Here is a 23,524-nt window from a genome sequence, read left to right as displayed (position 1 = left end):
TTTGGGCAACACTGTTGTCTGATACAGTGTTGCCAGAGGTAAAGTTTCGAGGCTTTGGCAAAAACCAACAAAGATAGCTAAGAATTGGAAACTTAATAATGCTAGCGTATGACAAAGGAAAGTCTCTTATTTTTCTTCAAATAGACATTGAACATAAATATTATAAAATGCTGTTTTTTGAAAAACCTCCTGCTAAATGACATTGCCGTTGGGGAAGTTTAGAAGCGGTTGTGGGAAAGATCATGCGTGGCATCTGGTAACAGGAAATTGATGTCAGAGTGTCGGTTCACAAGCTCAATTACATTTTGACTATGCTGTTATGGACTGTCATCTTATTTTTTGTTGTTTTTTCTTAGCTTTTGTGTATTTTCATATCACATTTTACAGTCGGTGATTGTTGCTGGTCGTATTCCTTATTTGATATCTTGGATATTTTTTGCTATTTGCAACATGTTTACATCATGTAGACTGCAGGTAAGTCCTTTATACATTTGAAGTAATATCACTTTGTTGTAACTGCACATTTAGTGAAAGTCGAGCTTGCTGAATAAGTATGACAACACTCATTAACATGATATTGAGGATTGATTGTGCACATTTAGTTGAATTGGTTTTTCTTACAAAGTGGACCCCCTAGAAAAATTGTTTTCAAAAGTATTTTTAACTAGGCCTATATATACCTATAAGGCTGCAACTGGTAGTCAAAGTACCTGTTAAAACTGCGTATTAATCGTTGAAGGCATTTCAAAAGAAAAACGTGCCTTCTTGATAGAGTGTCTAAAAGGGTAGACTTATTATGATTATATAACTCCCAAATAGTTGCTTCTCTTGTAACCATAGTTTTATTTCTGCTATTTTTTTTATGCAATAATAAATTCATAAAACTATTAATTAAAAAGATCAAGATGCGTTGCATTTGTCTATATCAAAATCATACCAGAAATTACTTGCAGTAATCATGACTTTTTATGAGCAATGTCAACGACTTTCTCAATGATCTACAACAGGATTGATATATTGTCTATCAGGCAAATGACATAAAAAATAAAAGTTAGTTAAGAACAATGTTTAAAAATCACTAAAGTTCTGTGCTGTTTGATAGAATAACTTTTCAATGATATTTCAGGTTGTTTTTGTGACATTTGTTGTCGTATATATTGGATTTATTGTGTTCAATGTAAAGATCATGTTTTCCGTACAAAGTACTTTTGGAAGTAAGGAATACCTTGATTTATTTCACAAGGCAATGCTAGAAATGATAAAAGACTCTTTGCATGTCATTCAACCATCAGAACATTATGTAAGAAATTCTGAGTATGTAGCTTACTTTGTTTTGATTTTAATTGTTTCAGATGAAAAAGCTTGACAGAATAGGCGTACATACTACATAGTTTTTAATTTTTGGCTGGTGTTTTGATTTCAAGTTAACACTGACTTTGCTTCATGCATTTAATAAAAATTTTATTATTTGAATAAAATATATAATATTGTTTACCGGTACATGCAATATGGAAACTAGATTTTAATCTTCATTGCTTTGGCATGTTCAACTACATATCTTGCATCAGTATCATGGTTAAGTAACAGATTTAAGACAACTTGTTTATTATAAATTTTTGAGTACGGTATATTTTGTGCAGTACTTCAACCAATTACAGTAATTTGCAAGCAGTAATGCCTCCTAGCAAACAATTGGTGTAAAACTTGTCAAACACTTTTTCTGCTTTAGCGAGATCAAGATCTCTCATTACCTGAAATATATCGCCATGATATAAACGATACAATGAAGAAAAAATGGAGGTTTGATCATGGAAAATATGTTTACACAACTCCCTATTTATTTCATGTAAGTAAGCATTCCTAATAGATAATGGTTGAAAAATTTATTATTTAACAAATGTATTGGCTCATTGCAATATACTTTCCAATACACTTTCCAATATTTATTTGTTAGCAGCTGTCCACTCATTTTGTATGGTAAATCAGGACATCTCAAACTTTTTTATTGTGCTGCCCTATTTCAAAAAATAATTTTCTATACGACCCCTTGGTGGGCAATTTATAGTGTAAACTACCCACTGTAATACAACTTTTAAAATGTTTGTCGACCCTAGAATTACCATTTGCGACCCCGTTTGGGTAAGGTTATTTTATGCTTAAAAGTTTTCAACATTATTCAATGTGATATGCAGTTGAACTGTTGTGACACCGCACATCAGACTGGAAATCATAAAACTATGAGGAACCCTACCATTCTAATTAAGTATCCACAGATTTTCTGCTTTCAATCAATTTTAAGTTGTTTCTGTCACAATTAGTCTATTGTTTTTATGATAACTATTCTTTTTGAACTCCAAATTCAGGGTCAAACTTTAAATAGATCTGATAAACAGTTAAACAGTCACATTTAATATAGGATAAGTGTAACGTCTCTTTGTAATACAACTTGTTGTACTGCAAGATTTTCAGAATATGATTTTTTAGTAAAAAGGCAACACTTGTACATAGAAAAACTTCACTCCTGGATACATTTTGGGTAAAGGTCGTTCAAAAAAAGTTTCTGTTGTCATTGGTATACCATCAGTACGGCGTCCTGATGATCATAGCTATCTTCAAGACACGCTGCGGAGCATTGTAAGCAACATGTACCCGGTTGAGGAGGATGATGTAGCAATCGTTGTATTTTTAGCAGAGGAAATGGCTTTCTACGAGTCTTACGTTGAAGCTGAAGCAAGGTTTGTTTGGTTTTAAAATGTTTTATGTTGTGGTGGAGACATCTCAATGTTATTTTTTTCTAGTAACAGCTAGGCTATGTATTAACTGTTACCCAACCTGTCTTCTTTCTGGGGTCTGAGGGGCCTCCCCCAGAAATTTTTGAAAAACACTTCCAATTTGGTGCGCTCTGAGAGCATTTCTAAAACAAATCAAAAATAAAAATCTGTCAAATTGTGCTTCTCCTATGTCGTGATCATACATCCATTTAATGTTTAGAAGTCATGAACAATCTTAATTTTAACGTTGCAGGACCAAAATCCTGTGTTAGACATGGAATAATAGTTGTCTAAATGTTTAATTCGTCATGAATGTTCATTCTCAGATATTCAGTTAGGCCTACACTACAAAAACTAACACTTAGGCCTAAACATTACAACAGCAAGCAATTTGTACAAAAAGCTGGATAAGTTTGCCTCCTGCGTATAGAAGCTTAACGAACGTTCATGAACGTTCATTGACGAAGTAACGTTATATCAACGCTGTAAAAAGGGCAAAAGCATGACTTTGAAAGCTAGTAGGCCAAAAAGTACATGGCGAGGAGACATCAAAAAACAGCAACAATCTTTTCGGCATTATGATGCTGTGCTGTGTACCGTGACGAAAGACCATTCTGACGAGTTAGTCTAGCCGCTCTAGCGAATGTACGCATTGACGTCACTGGGAAAGCAACTTTAACCATAACACATCTGATTGGCTAAGCAGCTGGTGACGTTTTGCAAGACGAGTGAGGATTGGATAAAACGAAGGCGTTTTCTGACATTTTTGAACCTGGGGAAACCAACTTTGAATTTGATAGTTGCTTCCCTGGAGCTTCAGTGGTTGTTTCTGACAGAAGCGTTTGCGTTAATTGGCATTTATAGGCAAGACATGCGGTTTGGTGAGGACTTAGACTACTCACAAGCGTTACGAGTAATTCTAGTCACGAATACAGTAATTTTCAAGTTAAGATAGACGTGATAAAAATAATAAGAAGTTAAACTTACAATTCAGTCATTATATTTTGCATAGTTTTTGCTCAGGTAAGCACTGCTTTCCTTGCTTTCCCTCACCGATCGTCACTGTTCAATTCGAGACCATTGAGGCTGTCCTACCAAAAGATAGTTTGACGACCGTTTTTTTTCCTAACTATTAATGCCAACAAAGAATGTAGGCCTACCGTAAAACAACACAACTTTGCCTAACATTTGTGAGTTAAAGTCTGGCCACAATATTGGCTTCATGTTTTATTGGGTTTGTCTAATGGATAATACTCAACAGTATTATCCATTAGACCAAATCCAATAAAACATGAAGCCCATAATGTGCTCACACTTTAACTCACAAATTTTGAAAAAAGTTGTGCTGTTTTACGGCACGGTACTTGATAGGTTAGCCTACAATTACATGATATAAAAAAATGTACGACAAACAAGCTTTTTTTAATTTTTTACAGATCGATATATCAGAATTTTACTCGTGAATTTGACAATGGGTTGATACAGATCATTTCTTCACCACATGAATTTTACCCTTCATTTTATAATCTTCCTACAACTCTGAATGAACGCGCTAGAAGAGTAGGATGGAGATCAAAAGAGGTCTTTGATGCGGCCTATCTAATGTTCTATTGCCGAGACAAAGGAAACTATTACCTCATGTTGGAAGACGATCTGTGGGCCACCCGAGGGTAAACTACCAGTGTATAGTCTGTAGTGTTAAGTCACAAAACAACTGATGGTTGTTACATCTTTGTGGACTCGTGTGGTAGGCTTGGTATTCCACTTCCATTAATTGCTTCCAGATAGCGTTCACGTCGCCTTTAGTAACCACACGTGTTGCGGTAGGCTACAGAACTCGGCTGCAGACAGAAGCCACCTCATTGTAGGCAAAAGAGACGTAGTAAGCACGGCCAAGGCCTAATCCTGCACCGCTACGCGCGTAGTTGCTGAAGGCGATGGAACGCTGTCTAGGCAAGTGATGTGGAATGCCAGGGCTGCCCTATTCGTTTCTTTTACAAGGGTTACACTGCATTATTTAGCTGAACTACCGTTATATTTTTGTTTATTTTACCCTTATAGATGCATGGCAGAATTACATGACGACTTATCGATCACCGTGCGGTCAATTACAACCACACGGAACCGCCACATGCGTGCGGCCAACGTCACTATTTCTTTACACTGTTCTAATCGGTAGGCACTTTAACATAGGACAGTTTTCCATGCGAACCGGCAACCACCATTGCGCCACGGCGCATTGGTTAAGAAAGGTAAGCCTAGGACAATTTTCCTTATAAACTCAATGGATTACAGTCATTAAAGAGCGGGGAAACCCAAATTAACTTTGCGAGTTTTTTGTTTCAGCGTGATGTCATTGTGTACAACATGCGTTTTAGCAAAAAAAAATCCAAATTTTGTTGCCTCGTCTCGCTAAGGCCGCTTTTGTTTGATACCCGTTTGCGAGGTCTCGTTGCGCATCAAGCTGTGATCCTGTTCGCTGTGACGTCACAAGGTACATATAGTTGTGGCCAAAAGTTTAAGACCAGACTTGATTTATGACCATTTTTGCATTACTTCAAAATACTGGATCAGATATAAGATGATGCATAAAGATGATGCAACTGAAACAATATCTGATCCAGTATTTTGAAATAGTGCAAAAATGGTCATAAATCAAGTCTGGTCTTAAAATTTTGGCAACAACTGTACCTTGTGACGTCACAGCGAACAGGATCACAGCTTGATGCGCAACGAGACCTCGCAAACGGGTATCAAACAAAAGCGGCCTTAGCGAGACGAGGCAACAAAATTTGGATTTTTTTTTGCTAAAACGCATGTTGTACACAATGACATCACGCTGAAACAAAAAACTCGCAAAAAGTTAGTTTGGGTTTCCCCACCCTTTAAGATCCTTCTTGCACTCAGTTCAGTTGCAGAAGAAAAAACAACATTAGCAGAGTGTGGGAATCGAACCCATGCAATCGAAATGACTAATTCCTTGCCTTAACCCATTAGGCCACGCTGCTGGTGGCGATACATTCACTTAATTTTCTTTCTATCAAAAATCTTTCGAGAAGATCGGTCAGAATATCACGTGCTGAGTCGCATGACTGAAATCAGCTAATTAGCAAGGAAAACTGTCCTATGTCAAAGTGCCTACCGTTCGAATCACACTTTTTAGCTAGAGTTTTTAATTGCAAGTTATGTGCATTGTGACATTTGTGGCAACTGCAAACGGTAAAATCTGGTCACAGTTTCAAGCACACCTTTCGTTCTCCGCGTAAAAGGTTTCCATTATCATCTTTTTTTTCAAAAACTTTAAATGTAGTACGTGATTTGTTTTTTGATCCTTAGTAATTCTAATTCCATCACACAGATTCATGGGTGCGATCAATCAGTTTGCCCGCAGCCATGAAGAAACGCCATACGTGTATCTCTCCTTTTGCATGTTCAACTCCATCGGAAAGTTGTTCCGGTCATCAGATATTCCATCCTGGTATTTGCCTATTTCTTGTCATTATAATGTACATTGTAGGCTGTATTTCCCGGTATGAACCTAAATCTGTTTTTCGTCATTAAAATTTGAGTTGTTTAACGTTATTTTATGTTATAGTTTGAGTATTTGTTCCCGGGCTTTATTTTGTTGCATGGGTTAGCCTACGTTTGGATTCAAACACTATCTCTGATGTCATATAGGTTTGCGGGGCTTATGGGATATCTCATTTCTAAGCCTCAGTGGTCAATAAAAATCGATGTAGTTTCATAATCATATGCCACGACTGTGGGATGTAGGTTGTTGTTTCTTAAGCCAAATCTACATTGTGATAATTATTCAGGTTCGTGAATGCATTGCAGGGTCACATTTTTCTTTAACTTTTACTGGATCAAACCAATTGATTGGCTCATGAGTGACTTCTTGTTCATCAAAGCTTGCTATCCCGAGATGAGCATGCAACGTTGTGAGAAGAGAAAAGAATTATTGAAACCTCTTTATAACCAAGGTCTTTTTCAACACATGGGTAAGTGGGTGTAGGCTACTTTCATTCAGTAAACAGTGATGTTTAGATTATATTTCAATTCAATTTATTTTTCATTGCTGGCGCGAACATGTAGAGAACGGTAAAGTAAACGCACGAATTTGGCACCAACAAAAGGGAAAGATGGCAAAACCAAAAGGATTAAAATATGCAAAAAAAATGTTTGGATGTCACTGTTTTTAATTTGCACAACCACCAAACCTAGAAAACAGATAAAAAAAATTATGTGAAGTATAATAGGCCTACAAAAATCGGAATGGCCCGTTTCGGTGAGTCCGATCCCTTAACGGGGGATTTTTTCAATTTTTTTTTTAAATTATCGGGTACCGTAGCCTAATTATCATTGCCGTTTTAGGGTTAGGGTTAGAGGTTTGGAACTCACCGAATCGGACTCACCGAGTAGTAGCAGACCCTACAAAAATAGGGCTACAATTACAAACAACACTTGCCAGTGCAACAAGGGCGATTTTAAACACGAGCTGAAGTTAAACATAACAAGCTCAATCCCTCTTTCAATTGAGCCCAAGCCCAAACTCTCTTTCAATTCAATTTCAAACTCTCTTACCCTCTCTTTAACAAAAGAAAAAATAGGCCGAATATTACTGTACAATGAACTCTTGCAACAAGGCGATTTAAACTTTACAAAACTACACACACAAAAAAAACCTTTTGCACTGTTGCTGGGATACAAGCCACAACTTGAACCATAAGATTTGTTATGTGCGTTTTAGGTGAGTATTCGTCTTTGCGTGGCAAGTTCGTGTACACCATTGATAGAAATTTCTCTCCGCTTCCTGTAACAAACAACTCCCACAGAAACCCAGAGGCCAAGGTTGGTGTTTCATCAGAAATTTTCGTAAATAAATTCCAGTTTTGAAGAAAAGTTGTGGAGTACCGGAGCATGAGCGCAAGCAAATACCCTCAAAATGTAGTTTAGCAATAAACACAGGTAATCCAGAAGGACATGCATATAGGACGGTTACTAGCACCAAGGCCCCCATTTCCCAGATCAGTTATTTTTACACACAAAAATAACTGATTTACTAGCTGGGCGATTACATTATCATTATTCTGCCGATTTCTATTTTAAGGTAAAAACTCAATGTTGATGACTTCAGTCGTTTGTTGCTAATATTGCTGAGCAATATTGAAAGTAGACATGATGTGTGATATACCAAAGAGGGTAATTTCATAAGAAACACAACAAATTGCTTTTCAAGAGCATGATTTAGTTTTAATTTTTATTAGGTCACAACAACATTTCGAACAGTTGATGACTCATCAGCAGGTCAGAGTTGGTACGACGACAGTGGCAGCATGAATCAGCACTTTTTAATCATGCCAACAACGGTGGGAGACCATCTCACTATAAAATTCAGTTCAATGCAGACTATCACTAAAATTCTGGTCAAGTCTGGAATGTTGGAAATCTTTGAGCTATCTCTAAACAAAGTGACCACGTAAGCTTTCTATATGACGAAGTTAAATATTTTTTGTAGGCTACAGCTAATATTATTGCTAGTTGTGAAGAATTTGGATCAAACAGACAGACGACAGGAAATCTAATTTTCGTGTGCACTTTCAAGCACGTCATTAAGTGTCTTACCAAAACAAAACCTTGTGATCGGTAGGAGTCGAACCTGCGTCCTGTCGACCTCTCACTACTTGGTCATAGCCGTAGGAGATGGGGGGTGGCCCGCTGCAAAAATACGTCGCAATTTAGGCAAAAATGTCCAGTTAATTGGACAAAATGCAAATTGTTGCCTTTATAAAAGTAGACTATATTTGCAAGGACAAAATTTGATGAATTTTGTTTGCACCTTCAAAATGTTTTATTCTAACTAAGGCTATGCTACTTGGTCAATGGTCATGCAGCTAAGTTCTGTACAGTGGAGGCATAACGCGACGTGTTGTTAGCCTACCTCACTCACTCCCATAATCGTCAATTTTCCTATGTTTGCCTGCTTGAAAGATGACCAAAGCACGACGTTTTTCCTGAGGTAGCAGAGACAGCTGTTACCTATGTTTTTTACCACAATGTTTAAGTAAGGAAATACGAGCAGTTGGTAAAAAATAGTTTATTGTTTGTACGCACTTGAGGTTAGCTGTTAGAGGCTTTGAAAATAGAATTTCTGATTCGAGTTCATTTTGCGACATCTCTTTGCACAGGTTGTTAAGGAACTCTACCGTGCTTGAATACGCCTCGCGCGGGTACGGAACACAATCGTGGATCTTCCAGCAATGTGGTATGTTTGACCACAACGGGGAAGCTGAGTGCCGTTTTGACAGCGTTCAAGTCGGCGCTGTGAGAATACGAATCGTTAAAAGTAATCCTTCCCTGGCTTGGCTGGACCTTATTCATGTTCAGTTTTAAGTTCACTTTATGCGTGTGTGTTGAGTTTCATTTTTCAATAGATCTATTTAAAAAAGACTATGGAAAGATGTGCTGTTAATGGCCACCAACACTTCCGTACTGGTGTTGGTCGCTTCAAACACAACAATATGTTTTCCTGGGGATTGTGTGACTCACCAGCCTGTGTTTGTGGTGAACGTCATACAGCACATCATAAATCACTGTCCAGTGTTTCAACCTGCAGAACCTATGGATCTCATAGACCCTGATATGAAGATATCGCACTGGTTGCAATAATTGGGAGATGTTGCCTGTATTGCTGCCTCATAAGTAAGAAGAAGAAAAGGTAGTAGGCTGCATTGGCACTGAAAAAATCTCTTGTAGCTTACTTCAAGAGTAGCCCAATTCAGAAGATAAATTAATATTTTTTACTTTAGGAATCACTAATCAGTTTGCTTCGGTCTGACTTGTTCCTGGCTATTATGACGAGGCTGAGTCTTATGATAAAAGAGCGAGTAGCCTATTGCGTTGCACTAACCGTACCGATGTAACTTCCATGCAAGACGTTAAGACTCCCATCAACATGTTTCTCAGCCGCTAAGAGTAGCAAAAATTGACAGCAACAGAGAATAAGCAAACATAAGACAGTTTCAGTTACTGCGAAAAAGTTTTAAAACGTAATGACACAAAAGGGGACAATTGAAGGCAGAGGAACTAGCAAACACAGAGGTCCCTTCAAAAACTGAAACACTGGTTGGTTGATTTTGAATCTTTATCCTCATCATCATCATAATCCATCGTCGGTTTGTTCCCCACTAGTGGGGGTGGCCGGACGCGAAATTTTTTTTCCCACGAGATTTTTGTCTCATTGATTCTAGTCACTCTAAAAGTAAGATTTTCCGAAAGTGTTTTGAGAGATTGGTTGATTCAGATTGCGAAATAACTATTTGCCAATGAAATTGTGCAATGATAATAAAATATAAGCTTTCCCTAACCCTACTTTTTTGAAAAGCTCTTGTGCACCGCAAAAATTAATTTAAAGAAAAAAAAAGTTTGACTACGTCGGGAGTCGAACCGCCGTTCTCTCGATCAGTAGGCAGAGGATGAAACCACTGAACCAACCGTGCCAACGAGAAACTGTTGCATTCACACGGTTTTAATCCAAACTTTTACCAACATATGTAAATGAGACAGAAATCTCGTGGGAAAAATTTTTTCGCTGGCCGGACTGACAAAGCCTTGATAGGTTATTTCTGGTAGTTTCGCATACTTGTAGAGCAGGGCTTCCCGATTGGGGGTGCTCGCACCCCCTGGGGGTGCGAGTAGCTGTTACTGGGGGTGCGAGAATTCACAGATGAAGAAGAGCCATACCGTATATAGAGATGGATTTTGTTGGTGATTTGAAGAGGGAGTTGGTGATTATCTCTCAGAGCATTCTATGTTGGTCCATACAGCACAATGCAAAACAACAAGAAATACCACTCGACAAGTTGCTGATAACAGAAAGGCTGTGGTCCGAATGTCACGTGATTGGTGGCGGGATAATGCGATATGTCAAGGCAGAAATCAGTCAGCACTTGGAAAGCCTGAGAGAGTCATTTGACGGATATTTCTTCCCAGGAGATCTGGAAAAACCGGAAACTTGGATCATCACCCCCTTTGCCTTCAAATTAGAGAAGATGGGAGATGAGGATGAAGATAAGGAACATCTGATAGATATGCAAGATTGCAAGTATGCCAATCGACAAAGCTGCTTTATGGGTCCAGCTCACTCGAAGCTTTCTGGTGCAGCGTTCCAACTGGACATCCAACTCTGGCTAAGAAAGCATTGCAAGTTTTGGTTCCATTTGCTACCACTTGGCTGTGTGAATCGGGATTTTCGTCTCTACTTTACATGAAGAATAAATACCGCAACGCCCTGGACCCCGAAAATGATCTGCGCATTGCATTGTCCCACAAGGTTCCACGTTTCGAACAGATAAGTGCAATGAAGAGACAGGAGAAAAGTCAAAGATCTTGATTAACGCCACTAAATTAGATGCTTTTGTATCTGCTTTACGCGGATCCTCTATTGACTTTACGTTAATCAGGGTTTAAAGTGTCGAAATTCCCTTTTTTTCATTATGTTCTCAGTTTGTGTTATTTATTTATTTATTTATTTGCTTTTGTATTTTGTGTGATTGCGTTGTTGAAGGCTGCCCTTTTTTCTATTCATTAGCCATATAAAGGCCATTGAGCTGCTTTTCTGCGTTGTTTTCGTACGTATTTTGAATTTTTTTCTCAGAACTACTTCGCTTCAAAACAGGGGGTGCGAGATTGGCTTCATCAATCCCATGGGGTGTGGGGTGATAAACGAATCGGGAAGCCCTGTTGTAGAGGCTCTTGACTAGAGATGTAAATGCAAAAAAAACGAACCGTTTTTTTTTTAAAAAAAACGTGTTTTTTTTCAAAAAAAACTTGAGCCAAAAAAAACACTCGTTTTTTGGTTTTTTTTGTTTTTTTTCATATTTTTCTGAAAAAGTTGCAATTTTTTTGCAATTTACAGCTTAGTTTCATTATAGTGCTCTTGAAAAACATTAAATTACTAAAAATAGTTTTATTGGTGTGCTGAAATTCCTAAGTGTTTGTGTTTGGCAGCATATGTTCTTGCATAGTCCTATGAGGACCTATGTTGTTTCGCTTTCTTCTTCATTCTCTGGCATGTTTGTGGCAGTAGACCTGACAAACATTGAATTAATGAAATTTGATACATGACATAATGTAGATGAGTTAATTTCTTTTTCCTTTTATGGAAGTTAGCCTATGATGTTAGTATACTGTGGTACTGGTTATTCTTGTACACACTCAATGGGTTGACGAAATTTTGACAAAACAAGGTGGCAGTATTCAGTACACACATTTACCTTGTTTGTGGACGTGGTAATTTACTAATGCAAGCTATTGCCAATAGCTTGTTTAAACATGTTTTGTAACTGATAGCTTGCCAACGATGTATATGCTTTATAAATGTTGAAACAGAAGTATTCTTTTCGTGTGTTGTAAGATCTTGGATTGGACACTTCGTCATTGATGCTTCTTGCAGATTATTTGGGACATATAATGCAAGAGACCTTATCACTGATATTTTTAGCTGTCAAAAGTTAGTGCATTTGTCAGGAAAGGTTTAGGTTAATGTTCCTTTCAAATGCCCACCACCCATGTTGACTATTGCTAGTAGGCTAACTACCATTCTACCAACCTTGAATGAAGAAATTTTTCCTTTAAAGTGGAGTTTTTCAGCACTGCTCAGTGTTCACATAGTGAATAAATGCTTTATAATGCTTTTCCTGACAAGAATAAAGTTTTACCCATATTCCCACAATGCAGGATAAAGATACAAAACAAACATCAAAGATGAAAACTTATTTTATTTGAGAACTAGGCCTACTGTTTTTTGAGATAAAAAGAAATTGACCTCTTGTCGTTACGCACCAATAAAACCATGATGCAAACTTTAATTTTTTTTATTGGGCAGAGGAAAGATTGACGAAAAGTTAGGCAAAAACAAAAAAAAGTGCTAAAGTCTCAAAGTTCTGCAAACTAGTTCAAATTGGATGGATTAAGTGCAACCAATAACCATACTTCTTTTAAACATGTCTATGACAGCACAACGGTGTGATTAAGGGAAAACAAACATGACTATGACGTCACAAAGGATTATTGAATCTCTTCAGGGAAAATAAAAAAACATCAAAACGTTTCCATCTTTCACTACATTTAAATGTGATTTGGGCTAAAAGTTGGGACTTTAGCACTACACTGCTTTTGCCAAACTTGTCATCAATCTTTCTTCTACCCAATTATTTTTTTTTTAATTTACGCACCATGGTTTTATTGGTGCGTAACGACAAGAGGTTAATTTCTTTTTAGCTCAAAAAGTAGTAGCCAAAACTTGTTTTAATATTCATAAACAGATAGCCCACCCCATAAAACATGGGGGTAGAGCTAAAACTTATGTAAATATGTTGAGCGGTTCTTGAGATATGGCCGTTTTTCTATTGCTCCTTATCTATAAAGCCACTTAGTGGCTAAGGTTATTTCACTTATAACTCGAGAACCGCTTGTGTGATTTTCATCACGTTTGCACCAAATGCACATCAACTGGAACAATCTCTTGACGTTGTACTGGTAATGGTGTGGTGTGCTGGTGAAAAGTGCCTTTGTGAAGTAGAGAAACAGGACCCTGACCACCTGGTCCTAACGTAACATGCCCATTAACCAAAATCCCAGGTGGCTTCGAAACTGTACACGAGTGTGGTACTGCATTTAACAACTGGCTGAACCAAATTACAGACAATACTTGAGATGTGCCAACCATAGGACACTGTGTTACTATTTGAGACGATGAGAAACCTTTATGGCTCGTGTGTTGAGACTTGAGAGACATATTGTCTCATTTGAAAGATGTTATACGAGTTATGAGACTATTTTTTTGTTGAAAGAGACGCTATTGCAATGAGTTTACCCTAATTGCTGCATATTGTGACATTTAATAAAAAAATAGGTAAAAAAAACAAAAAAAACGAATAAAAAACAAAAAAAACGATAAAAAACAAAAAAAACGAGCTCGTTTTTTTTAAAAACAAAAAAAAACGTTTTTTTACATCTCTACTCTTGACACAGGTCCGGTTACCGAGATTGGCAGAGTGAAGCTTTCCGGTTGTTGAAGTGTTATTGCTGGGGAATTGTTCCATTCACTAGGTGCCGCTGAATGGAGAGCAGTCCTGAAATGCGTTGCTCAAGCGTACTTCTTCTTCTCTCGTTTGACTTGCAGTAGCTTAGATTGGCAATGCCTCCTCGTGCAGCCAAGATACGGTAGTTGGGTCCAGTTGTCGAATACCAGTGATTCCACTTGGGGGTCGTAAGATGGGACATTCGTGGAGTATGTGTTGCATTGTTTGTTCTACCGCTCCGCAGACACATATCGGCGAATTATGCAACCCCCACCTAAACAAATTAGCTCCAGTACAGCCAACGTCACATCTGATCCTGTTCAATGTGACCCATGCCTTTCTTGAGAGGTCTGCTCCAGGAGGGATGGAGAGTGCTGGCATAACTGAAAACTGGGGAGGGATATGTGGCAGCTCGTTCCATTCTTGGGTCCATGTTTCCATGCAGCTGAAGTTCTTATCCACAAGTTGTGTAGCATATCGATGGAATGGGCGCCTTGATGATAGGCGTTGAGGTCTGACTGGTCCATTTGTTTGGGAGTGACTGTAGAGAAGGTGTTGAGGATCGAGTCTCGCATGTAGAGCCAGTTTGTGAGAGGCTTCTTCCCTACGGACATGAGCAGGAGCAATGCCAGCCAAAGTTGGCAGATAAGCAGTAGGTGTGGGGCGGAGACAGCCAGTGATGATGCGCAAGGGCTCAAGTTGTCAACCTCCACGTGGTGAGCCCTGGATTCGACTAATGACAACAAACCGACAAGTAGCTCAAGCGTACACCCCGAGAGACAAACCAGTGCCGCGTGATCTTGAGCCGGGCGGGTAACGACTGAGCTAACGGGGTGGTGTGAGGAAGTGCAACTCCAATAACCCTACATATTAATCTTGAGGTTCATTGAAACTTTTCTTCGAGCTCCTGACAAATGAGCCTGCTACGTGTCTGACGTTTATTTTGAACAAATGATAAAAATGTTCAAAGTGAAGTGCAAATAATACCGAAGCAAAATTAATTAATTTTCTCCACCTTTAACTATAAAATGTGTGGTTATAGTATCAACATTTATTTACATTCATTCCACAGATATTCTAACATTCTCGTATAATGGCCAATCAATGTTAACTCAGATTTGGAAAAAGAACAAACCAACCTAAATATTTCCAAACACCATAAATTAAATATCAAATACCTTTGGGATGCGACGATTATTGTAAAGTAACAAAACACGACGAAGCAACCAATACTTTTGCATCTCAAAATATTGATAACAAACAACACCAATGATGTATTTTGGTGCTGCCAAAAGAGGGTAGCAAATGAAGCACAAGAAAAATTATGCGTTCTGAGTTCCATTGATGTGATAAGGAATTGCATTTTGTTGGGATTTGCTATAGGCTACTAAGATTTCATTGCGATGTGGCAAAGTGTCGTAATGAAGATTAAAGTGCCCACAAATGCAAAACCCGAACGCAAGGTTCGAATAAGAGAAACGATGCAAGGTTGACATGTCTGAGAACAAGTACACTAGATAATGTATGCACCATTCACTGACATCGCGAAGTAAAAATAGCATTGTGCACTGCTGAATTATGATACAACGCATAATTAACACACCGAAGTCGTTCGAGTTGGACGACCCTGGTAACAGGATGTCCACCTCTTGGAGATGGTCGAAGAGCGCATCCATCCAAAAATATCACAGTACAAACAAAAAGACAAACAAAGTATCCTTATAACAGTTGTTGCCTTGGGGCTGTTAAAAATATCACAATGATGCTATTTTCTTCAAACAAACTCAATTGTCTTAACCCAGTGACGTTTCCCCAACAGATATAACACAACGTGCTAATGACACAACACTTTTCCACTACGGGCATCACATGATATTAGCAAAGCTCCTAGGTTAAACTGCGATACGTCGTTATCATTCACATAGTGATGTACAAATTAAAAGGGAGTCAGTTGTTGAAATGCAGACCTAACACGTGACATACGTTCTCACTAATCACTTCGATTACGAACCATGCTATATGAAATATGATAAAAACATCAACTCAAATCCTTCATTGCACTTTCTCTTGGTCTGGTGTACCCTAGGACGGGTCGTTAGCAGCTGAGGAATGTCTCAGCCAAGTATTTCAATTGTGAATGATTGGCTTCCAAAAGACAGTGTATTTACATGATAAAAAAATTAACTATTACAAGTTTTATCAACGTAATATTGCAAATTAAGAAATGACGCAAGCATCGCTGTTGGGCTTCCCTGAACGATCTTCCATTGTGACTGGAATTCCATCCAACTGCCTCAAGTTTGGAAACGCAGCGATTACCCTGCGAAGAAAACTTATCAACGACAGAAATGGTAGATGTGGTTTATGGTCTACATAAATTGCTGATGCAGAAGTGGTCAATAGGGATTGTGCTGTTGTGGTCTTTAACCTACAGAACACCTCAATTACCTCAAGAGGTTAACAAATTCTGAGATTTTAGTTGGTGTTAGTTATGTAATATTTTATCGACGATTGCAGACAAACCAAAGTAGAAAACACCATCAGCATTGGACAATTCACCATCTTGAAGTGGCTATATCTTTTGCAGATATTTTACTTCAGACCTGTGCCGTACAGCTTACTGTGTTGTACCACTAAGATACAACACTAAGGAAATACAAATTGAAGAATTTTTTTTCTAACAGTGACTCCAATACATGTTCAAACTTTCTATGAGGCTCAGTTTGACATTTATTGAAATAAATCAAAATTAACGCAAAACCCTGTAGTGGTAATCGGTTACTGTTTTATTCAGTCACCATTCATTGATAGACATTAGACAACCAAATCATATCAAATTTCCAAATATACAGCTAGCCAGACCAGCAACCTGCTTCTGTAGTCCAACGTGTATGTGATCGGGTTTAATCGAAGGTCCAACGATTCGACGGTTTTGAAGCGCTCACTACCATCTAGCGTTGAGAGGTTGTTCTCGTACAGGTTTAAATGTAGCAATTCCTTACAGGAAGGAAGGTCCTGGAAATGGAAGGGCACATTATGTTAACTGCATTGCGTGAGATTAAAGGTTGATTTGAAAATGCCAAACTAGGTTACTTGAAGCGCTCCTACTGTTAAAAATACATAGTTTAATCAAATCTTTAGTTCAACTGTAACAACGTTTTTATTAAAAAGATTCCATTTTGTGGGAAAATGAAAGTAAAGAAATTGAGAAAAGATTTCACGTCAAACCTTCTATTGAACAGTTTTTTGAAAATGGGGTCAAGGAATTCAATCAAAAGTCTTCAATGTGTATTTTAAAAACAATGCTACATCGAGTGGATAGAAAATATGGACAAATTTGAAATCTACCAAAACGTTTACTCTTAAATGGACCATAAACATTACAATAAAGCACCTTCTTTAACAGTGCTTGGTGATTACTTGCCGAGAGTGTTGTACTAACAACTGCTCAGTTAGATCATTGATTATTATCACTGGTCAACACGATTTTTGCGGTGTAAACTTTGAAAACTGATAAAGAGTAATTCTGGAGTGCTGAATCCTAATCTGACAGACTTAGGTTTATTCTACCACGTCAAATTTTTGAGATGTGATAACAACAAATTGTTGCTTCAGCCAAACGTGGAAGATTTGACGTTGCGTTTGTCACAGATCAACATTGCTACATCCAGCCATCCGTACCATGGGGGTTCATAATTAGCTGAAACACATCCCAAAACTACAATTTTGACTCAAAATTATTAACCAAAATGCAGGCTAATCACAAGCCAATAGGAAAGGTACAAGTATAACATAGTTTTGCATCATATCACAAGGATTGAAGCAAGCCTATGGCAATGCTTATCCAGTAGCCTAACTTTATTTAAGCTATTTTGGCCTGTCCAACACTAACCTTTCGCTATAGCGCAGCATATATTGGTGGTAAACGCAACGTCAAATCTTCCACTTTTGACAAAAATAAAGTATTTTTGTAATCATATCTAAAAATGTGACGCAATAGAAAAAATCTGAGTTCGAATTCACCATCACAAAATTACCCTAAATCAGTCCTTAAAGTCCGAACCGCATAATTTTTTTTTGCAGACCCGTGTTGTACAAAGTAAATATTCCCAAAGGCCGGAAGGGCCGACCAAGGTTGCAGTTCTCTAGCCGAACATCTGGTGCATCACTAGTTACGACGCATGTGGACTACGTACCTTAAAAGACTTGAAGTAATTTTTCTGTGTGTTGAGCATGTGGCAACTTGGAAGTTTCACCGACCGAAGATCTGTGAGAGAGTTATCCACAAGGTGGAGCTGCACACACGACTCGAGAGATTTGAGCACTCGTAAGAAGTTCTTGACTTGGAAAGCATGACCCAAGTCTTGGTAGGAAAAGTTAATCACCTAAATTCAAATTTCGTTTTCATTTGAAGCCAATAAAACCAGCAGTCAACATGTTACCAAATTTTACACTTTGTCTACTAAAACATAATTACCCGTCATTTAGCCAAATATTATACTGAATTCACATAACTCTATGCGTACGATGTAAGTTATCACTAAAATTGTACATGTGCTAAACAGTTGCTTTTTTCTATAATACAAAATCAGTATATAACAATAATTTTTTTCACACCAGTTGGGTGCAAAATAGCATCAATTAAAAGTCTCCATAATTGGCGATTTTCAGCCAACTGTCGCAGTTCTTCGGGGTTGTGCTCTGTGAGGGATCGAACCCTTCGCAGGGATTTGAAAAGTCATTATGTGAAAAACAATAGCAGTATGCAAAAGAATTACATACCTTAGCTTTTTTCCAGTTTTCATGTTTGCTTTTATAATCGTGCCTCAACTTTATACGTTTTCCTGCTTCTATATCACTGTCACTACTACTTGAGCTGCTGCTGCTACTACTGCTGCTCTCCCCATCTTTGGGTCCTTAAAAACAATTTTTTCTCTACGAATCAATATGTAATTAAGCTTGCACCAACCGTGTCATTGGATAATTCTCAGCATTTTATGTAGCTGTGCCAACTCTTACATTGTCATTATACCTTTGAAAATACAATATATATACCTACCTCTTCTAATTCGAGGGCAATGTAGTTCACTTCCCTTTACTTTGTTCTTGGGAAGTTGGTGCCATACTGCATGCTTCATATGATTTCCAGGAAGCTAAAAAAAAACGATTACAGTTCAATAGAGTTAAACAGAAAACTTAAAACAGAAATTAAAATTTAAAACCCAATTTGTTTCTTGTATTTGTATTGTTAAAATCTAACAAGAAAGCCACATCAAAAATGTATGATAAAACTGATGGCAGGTCCAATACATAAATTACGTATAAAAACTTTACAGTACATTATTAGTAGTAGAAGACCCTACATTTTGTAAGCCTTGAAATATAGTAAATATCATACACAATCATATTGTTGTTTTTTTGGCATCTCCTCAGAGTATGTTACATTTTAACCTTAATATACAATGCATGATGACAGCTCGGGCACCCCTATTTGACCTTTGCACAGCACCTCTGCATATTCCCAAAAATAACACTTTTGAAGAAAAGTCTCTCCCTCAGCCAATCATCATTGACACACAAATGCAACTGTCAATAAATTGATTTCGGTGGAAATTATAAAAACTTTGTTGATTATTATTTAAAAGTAAGAAAACATAAATTTTATTTAGATGCTAACAACATGGCTTTAAATATTCTTAAATTCTTCACTTTTCCCTGCAATTAATGGACAAATGCTGTGTCAAAGCAGCATCTGCTTAAATATCAAATACCTTTTTTTTAATCAATATATTCGAAAAGCCAATGTAAAAGCAACTATAAGCATAAAAGAGCAATAATTCAGAATGTTGCATGTAGATTAGGCAATTTTATTAGAGTTTTCCACGGCAATGTCCTGTGGTGTTGTCTGAAGCTTTGTTATCAGTGGGTCTGCTACTATTCAGTGAGTCCGATTCGGTGAGTCTGATTTGGTGAGTTCCTAACCTCTAACCCCTAATCCTAACCCTAAAACGGCAATGATAATTAGGCTACAGTACCCAATAATTTTAAAAAAAAAATTGAAAAAATCCCCCGTTAAGGGATCGGACTCACCGAAACGGGCCATTCGGGTTATCAGTATGTTGAATTCTACTTACAAACTTTGGTAGTATATCAATGTAAATAAAAAGTACCGTACTTACTTCTGATGGAAATATAAAGTCCTCACTTTCTTTTGGTGCTGAAACAACAACCATTGGTTTCGTCTTCATGATAAAAAGTGCTTTGAGAAATTATAACAACTAATGATCCAAAATACAAACACTATTTTGCAATGTATCAATCTTCTTTTTTTTACCAAAATCCCACATCAAATCTTATGTAACACTAAATAAAACCATCATTTAGTTGTATACCACTTAAAGGAATAATTATATCAAAATTTGCTTTTCGTTTGCATACTGTATTCATGTAATTGTCTTTGGTGAGTTGTTCTGAAGCAAAGGAATACAGTCATGTGACAAATGATAACTGGTACGGTAAGGGAAAAGAGAATGTACCGTACCTATTTTCTTTTGCACAATTGTCTGCAACTTTTAAAAATGAAGCATAGAAAATAAGGTGACAAACAAATGTGTGCAGTCAAAAAAAAACAAGCAACTGAAATCCTCTGGCACTGTCTCAGGTACCATGTACATGACATTGTGCTGCAAATATTCAATCTTTGCACAGGCCTGATTTCATTTAGGTAAAAAAGTCAAGTAGTCAAGAGTTTTTATGTTGTGACATAACAAATCATTAAAAACAGTCTGATTGTCACAGATTGTGGAAAGATGTCTTGATTGAACAACTTGTTCTGGGACGAGAGTCCACGTCTAGTCGTCAATTAGGTGCTGGTCAAACAGGCACGCCACACTGTGGCGTCTGGATATTTAGGTGCAGAGCACTGTGGCGCCCGTTTATTTAGGTGCTATTCCTAGTAAAGTCTGCAGATTGTATCAACTCTGATAGCTCCGATTGGTTAGCGTCACTTCAGGAACGAAGAAGCTTCAAGATCAAGCGGCGCTGGTTCGACTCTCGGGGTGTGCGCTTGAGCAACACATGTTAAGAACTGCTCTCCATTCAGCGGCATCTAATGGATGGAATAATTCCCCGGCAACAAGACTTCAACAATCGGAAACTTCACTCTGTCAATCTCGGTGACCGGGCCTGCGTCAGTGATTCAAAAGCCTCTACAGTAGGGTGGCTCATTTTCCTTGATGTTCTTTAAAATTTTTGTCAGTTTGGAATAATGTTCCATTTTGCTCACTGATATTTGTAAACCAAAAATTTTTGTTGGGTTTTGACCTTTGACCCTGGTTCACCCAAGGAGAAATTCTGAATTTTTCTGAAAAATTAGTAAATTTCGAAGTGGCTTAGCAGTATCTGAAGAGAGGATTTCTCAAAATTTGACCACGTAACTTTGACGTCACTTCCCCTGTTAACTTCCACGTGGAACATCTTCACCCTACTCCAAGTCTGAGAGTCACTAATAGTGCATGCTTTTAGTGTCATTTTAGATGATTTTACAGCCTTTTCGCGGTCAGTGAATCTATAACATAGACCAACAAAAAAATTTTGGCACAAAAGATGAGAGTCATTTTAGAGTATTTCAGGGTCCCTCATTCCGAAAATGCACTTAGTTTTTTCAAGTTGTCTCTAGTTTTCGAGATATTCGACAATGAAACTATTTTTGAAATCGTTTCTCCAAAGCTTTCAATTAGCAAATTACTTATTTTCAGCCCTGTTTACCATTATGATGTCATAATTGCACTTGTCTAGTTCAATTGGTTCATATTGCACGAAAGTTCAAAACGCAGGCAAAGGTTGACATGAACTGTGTTTAACGCAAGGGAGACATAAATACTCAATGAAAACAGTTGTGAATCAGTAGGCCTACATCACAAGAAAAATAGCTCGAAAGTCATGTGTTTATGAATGCAGCTTTATATTGAAAAGGTAGGCCTACTGAAATGGATACTTGTACAAACGAAGTTTTATTCCAAGCCTTTGCTAAGGCCAAGTCTTTGCTGCAAGAATTTTTTTCTGGTCTATAGGCTAAATAAATGGCATATAGGCTAATAAAATATGCCTTTGACAAGTAGGATGCTGTACAAACAACCCAGATATATTTTGCTGCATGAGGCAACGCAGAGGACCAACACATTCTGCGATAGATACAGCGCTATATGAAAAAAGCATTATTATTATTACTTTGACATGAAGCTGGGTGATCAAGATAAGTCCTGGGTTCCTCCTAAAGTATGCAAACATTGCACTCAAACCTGTTTCTGATGGGCTCAAGGCTAAGAAGTTCAGAGTGCCATGGCATAAAGAGAGCCGTGGAATCACCATGAAAATTGGTACTTTTGCACGGTGAGGATGTTCGAAGGAAGTTGGAACATCATGTTTACATGGAGTGTGCAAGGCAGTCATTGCACGGACGTTGCTATTTCTGTTTTTTGTTTGCCCTCTCTATAGTTTCAAGTGGTGATTTGCTTGAAACAATAGGAAAACGGGCATGACTGAGAGTAACCTCAATACCTTCAGTAATGTTTTGGAGCAAGGTCAAGTTTTTTTCTCAAAACCATTTCTACCACCTACTGTAGTAGTTAAAGATTTAGTTATCAAAAGTGGTAGCTGCAATCTTGGCTCCTCATCTCGATCAACATGGCATTCTTGACTCCAAGGCCGAGATTACGTTCTTCCGCAGCAAGGATAAAATTCTAAGCAGCTACTTCACTGAAGAACATAACTTTGTATTCTGTAATTATATATATGGCCTTCGTACCTTGATGTGTGTTGCTCAGTAGGCCAATCATAATAAAGAGTTGCGTTTGTTCATCGATAGCTTTGTTTTGTTTATTTGTCTAGTTTGTTAAGCAAAACAATGTATGCATTTTGTTTGTACTTAAAAGCTTACTTAGTAAGTCTGAGACTGTTGAAATCAACAAATATATTAATGCAAAACGCAAGTTATATATTCTACATCTTGTATCCTCAGGCTTACTTCGCATCATATTTTGATTGTTACTAGGCCAGTAAACGTTAAATAGCTGTTTGTTTGGGTTGTAATCAACGTGATTGGTTCCAAATAGCGTTTATACAACTCAGAAATGTGCCTGGGATTACTTCCAGTTTTGTCTATGTAGTAAACGACACAACGTTAAATCGAGAGGGGCTCAAAATTGCGAAAAAAATATTTTTGCTGTAATTCAAAAACTAAAGCCAATTCGAGAAAACTTTGTGCATTTTCAGAATCAGGGGCCTCGAAATACCTTAAAATGACTCACATGTCTTTATATAAAAAAAGTTTTGTTGGTCTGTGAAAATCGATAAACATCGTCAAATGATTCAAGAAACTGAAAGCAGTAGATATTTACTACGTGAAGAGTGCACAAAGAAAATCATGTCTGAAATGTGGTAGAATTCGACATTTTGAGAGTAATGCATGTGTCAGTGTTCATGGAACTGCTAATTAAACCACTTTGGTTGCTACAAGTTTGTGTTACTGCCTCTTATTGTGTCCATTAAGATGCTAGAGTGCATTAGAAGATAGCGGGTGAGCAGTTTCAGGGATAAGCGAAAATTCTATATTTTGAAAAAATTCAAACCAGGTGAACCAGGGTCAAACGTTAATATTTTTTTGTAAAA

At 37.6% G+C, this 23,524-nt stretch overlaps 2 protein-coding genes across 2 annotated transcripts; one reads left to right on the top strand and one right to left on the bottom strand.

Annotated features, from left to right (window-relative positions):
- Nucleotides 1-360: 360 nt before the first annotated feature.
- Nucleotides 361-11,041, top strand: LOC145771202 (alpha-1,3-mannosyl-glycoprotein 4-beta-N-acetylglucosaminyltransferase B-like). The gene is made up of 11 exons (XM_082582936.1): nucleotides 361-474; nucleotides 1,127-1,300; nucleotides 1,730-1,846; nucleotides 2,509-2,735; nucleotides 4,208-4,441; nucleotides 6,130-6,249; nucleotides 6,609-6,772; nucleotides 7,522-7,622; nucleotides 8,039-8,250; nucleotides 8,960-9,095; nucleotides 10,598-11,041. The coding sequence occupies exons 1-11, from the start codon at nucleotides 451-453 to the stop codon at nucleotides 11,039-11,041; spliced, it is 1,953 nt and encodes a 650-aa protein (XP_082439062.1). The 5' UTR covers nucleotides 361-450.
- Nucleotides 11,042-14,770: 3,729 nt separating this feature from the next.
- On the bottom strand, nucleotides 14,771-20,213 carry LOC145770423 (uncharacterized). Its single transcript, XM_082582065.1, has 6 exons — nucleotides 20,035-20,213; nucleotides 18,915-19,008; nucleotides 18,638-18,771; nucleotides 18,052-18,240; nucleotides 16,725-16,870; nucleotides 14,771-16,175 (listed from the first exon to the last, which is right to left on the bottom strand). Exons 1-6 carry the CDS (start codon nucleotides 20,101-20,103, stop codon nucleotides 16,073-16,075), a joined length of 735 nt encoding a protein of 244 aa, XP_082438191.1. The 5' UTR covers nucleotides 20,104-20,213; the 3' UTR covers nucleotides 14,771-16,072.
- Nucleotides 20,214-23,524: the final 3,311 nt, after the last annotated feature.

This window comes from Aplidium turbinatum, chromosome 5 (assembly GCF_918807975.1).
Source record: "Aplidium turbinatum chromosome 5, kaAplTurb1.1, whole genome shotgun sequence".
In the NCBI taxonomy this organism is placed as follows: Eukaryota; Metazoa; Chordata; class Ascidiacea; order Aplousobranchia; family Polyclinidae; genus Aplidium; species Aplidium turbinatum.
The sequence above is the reverse complement of the archived record's forward strand: the minus strand, read 5'-3'. Positions and strand labels throughout refer to the sequence as shown.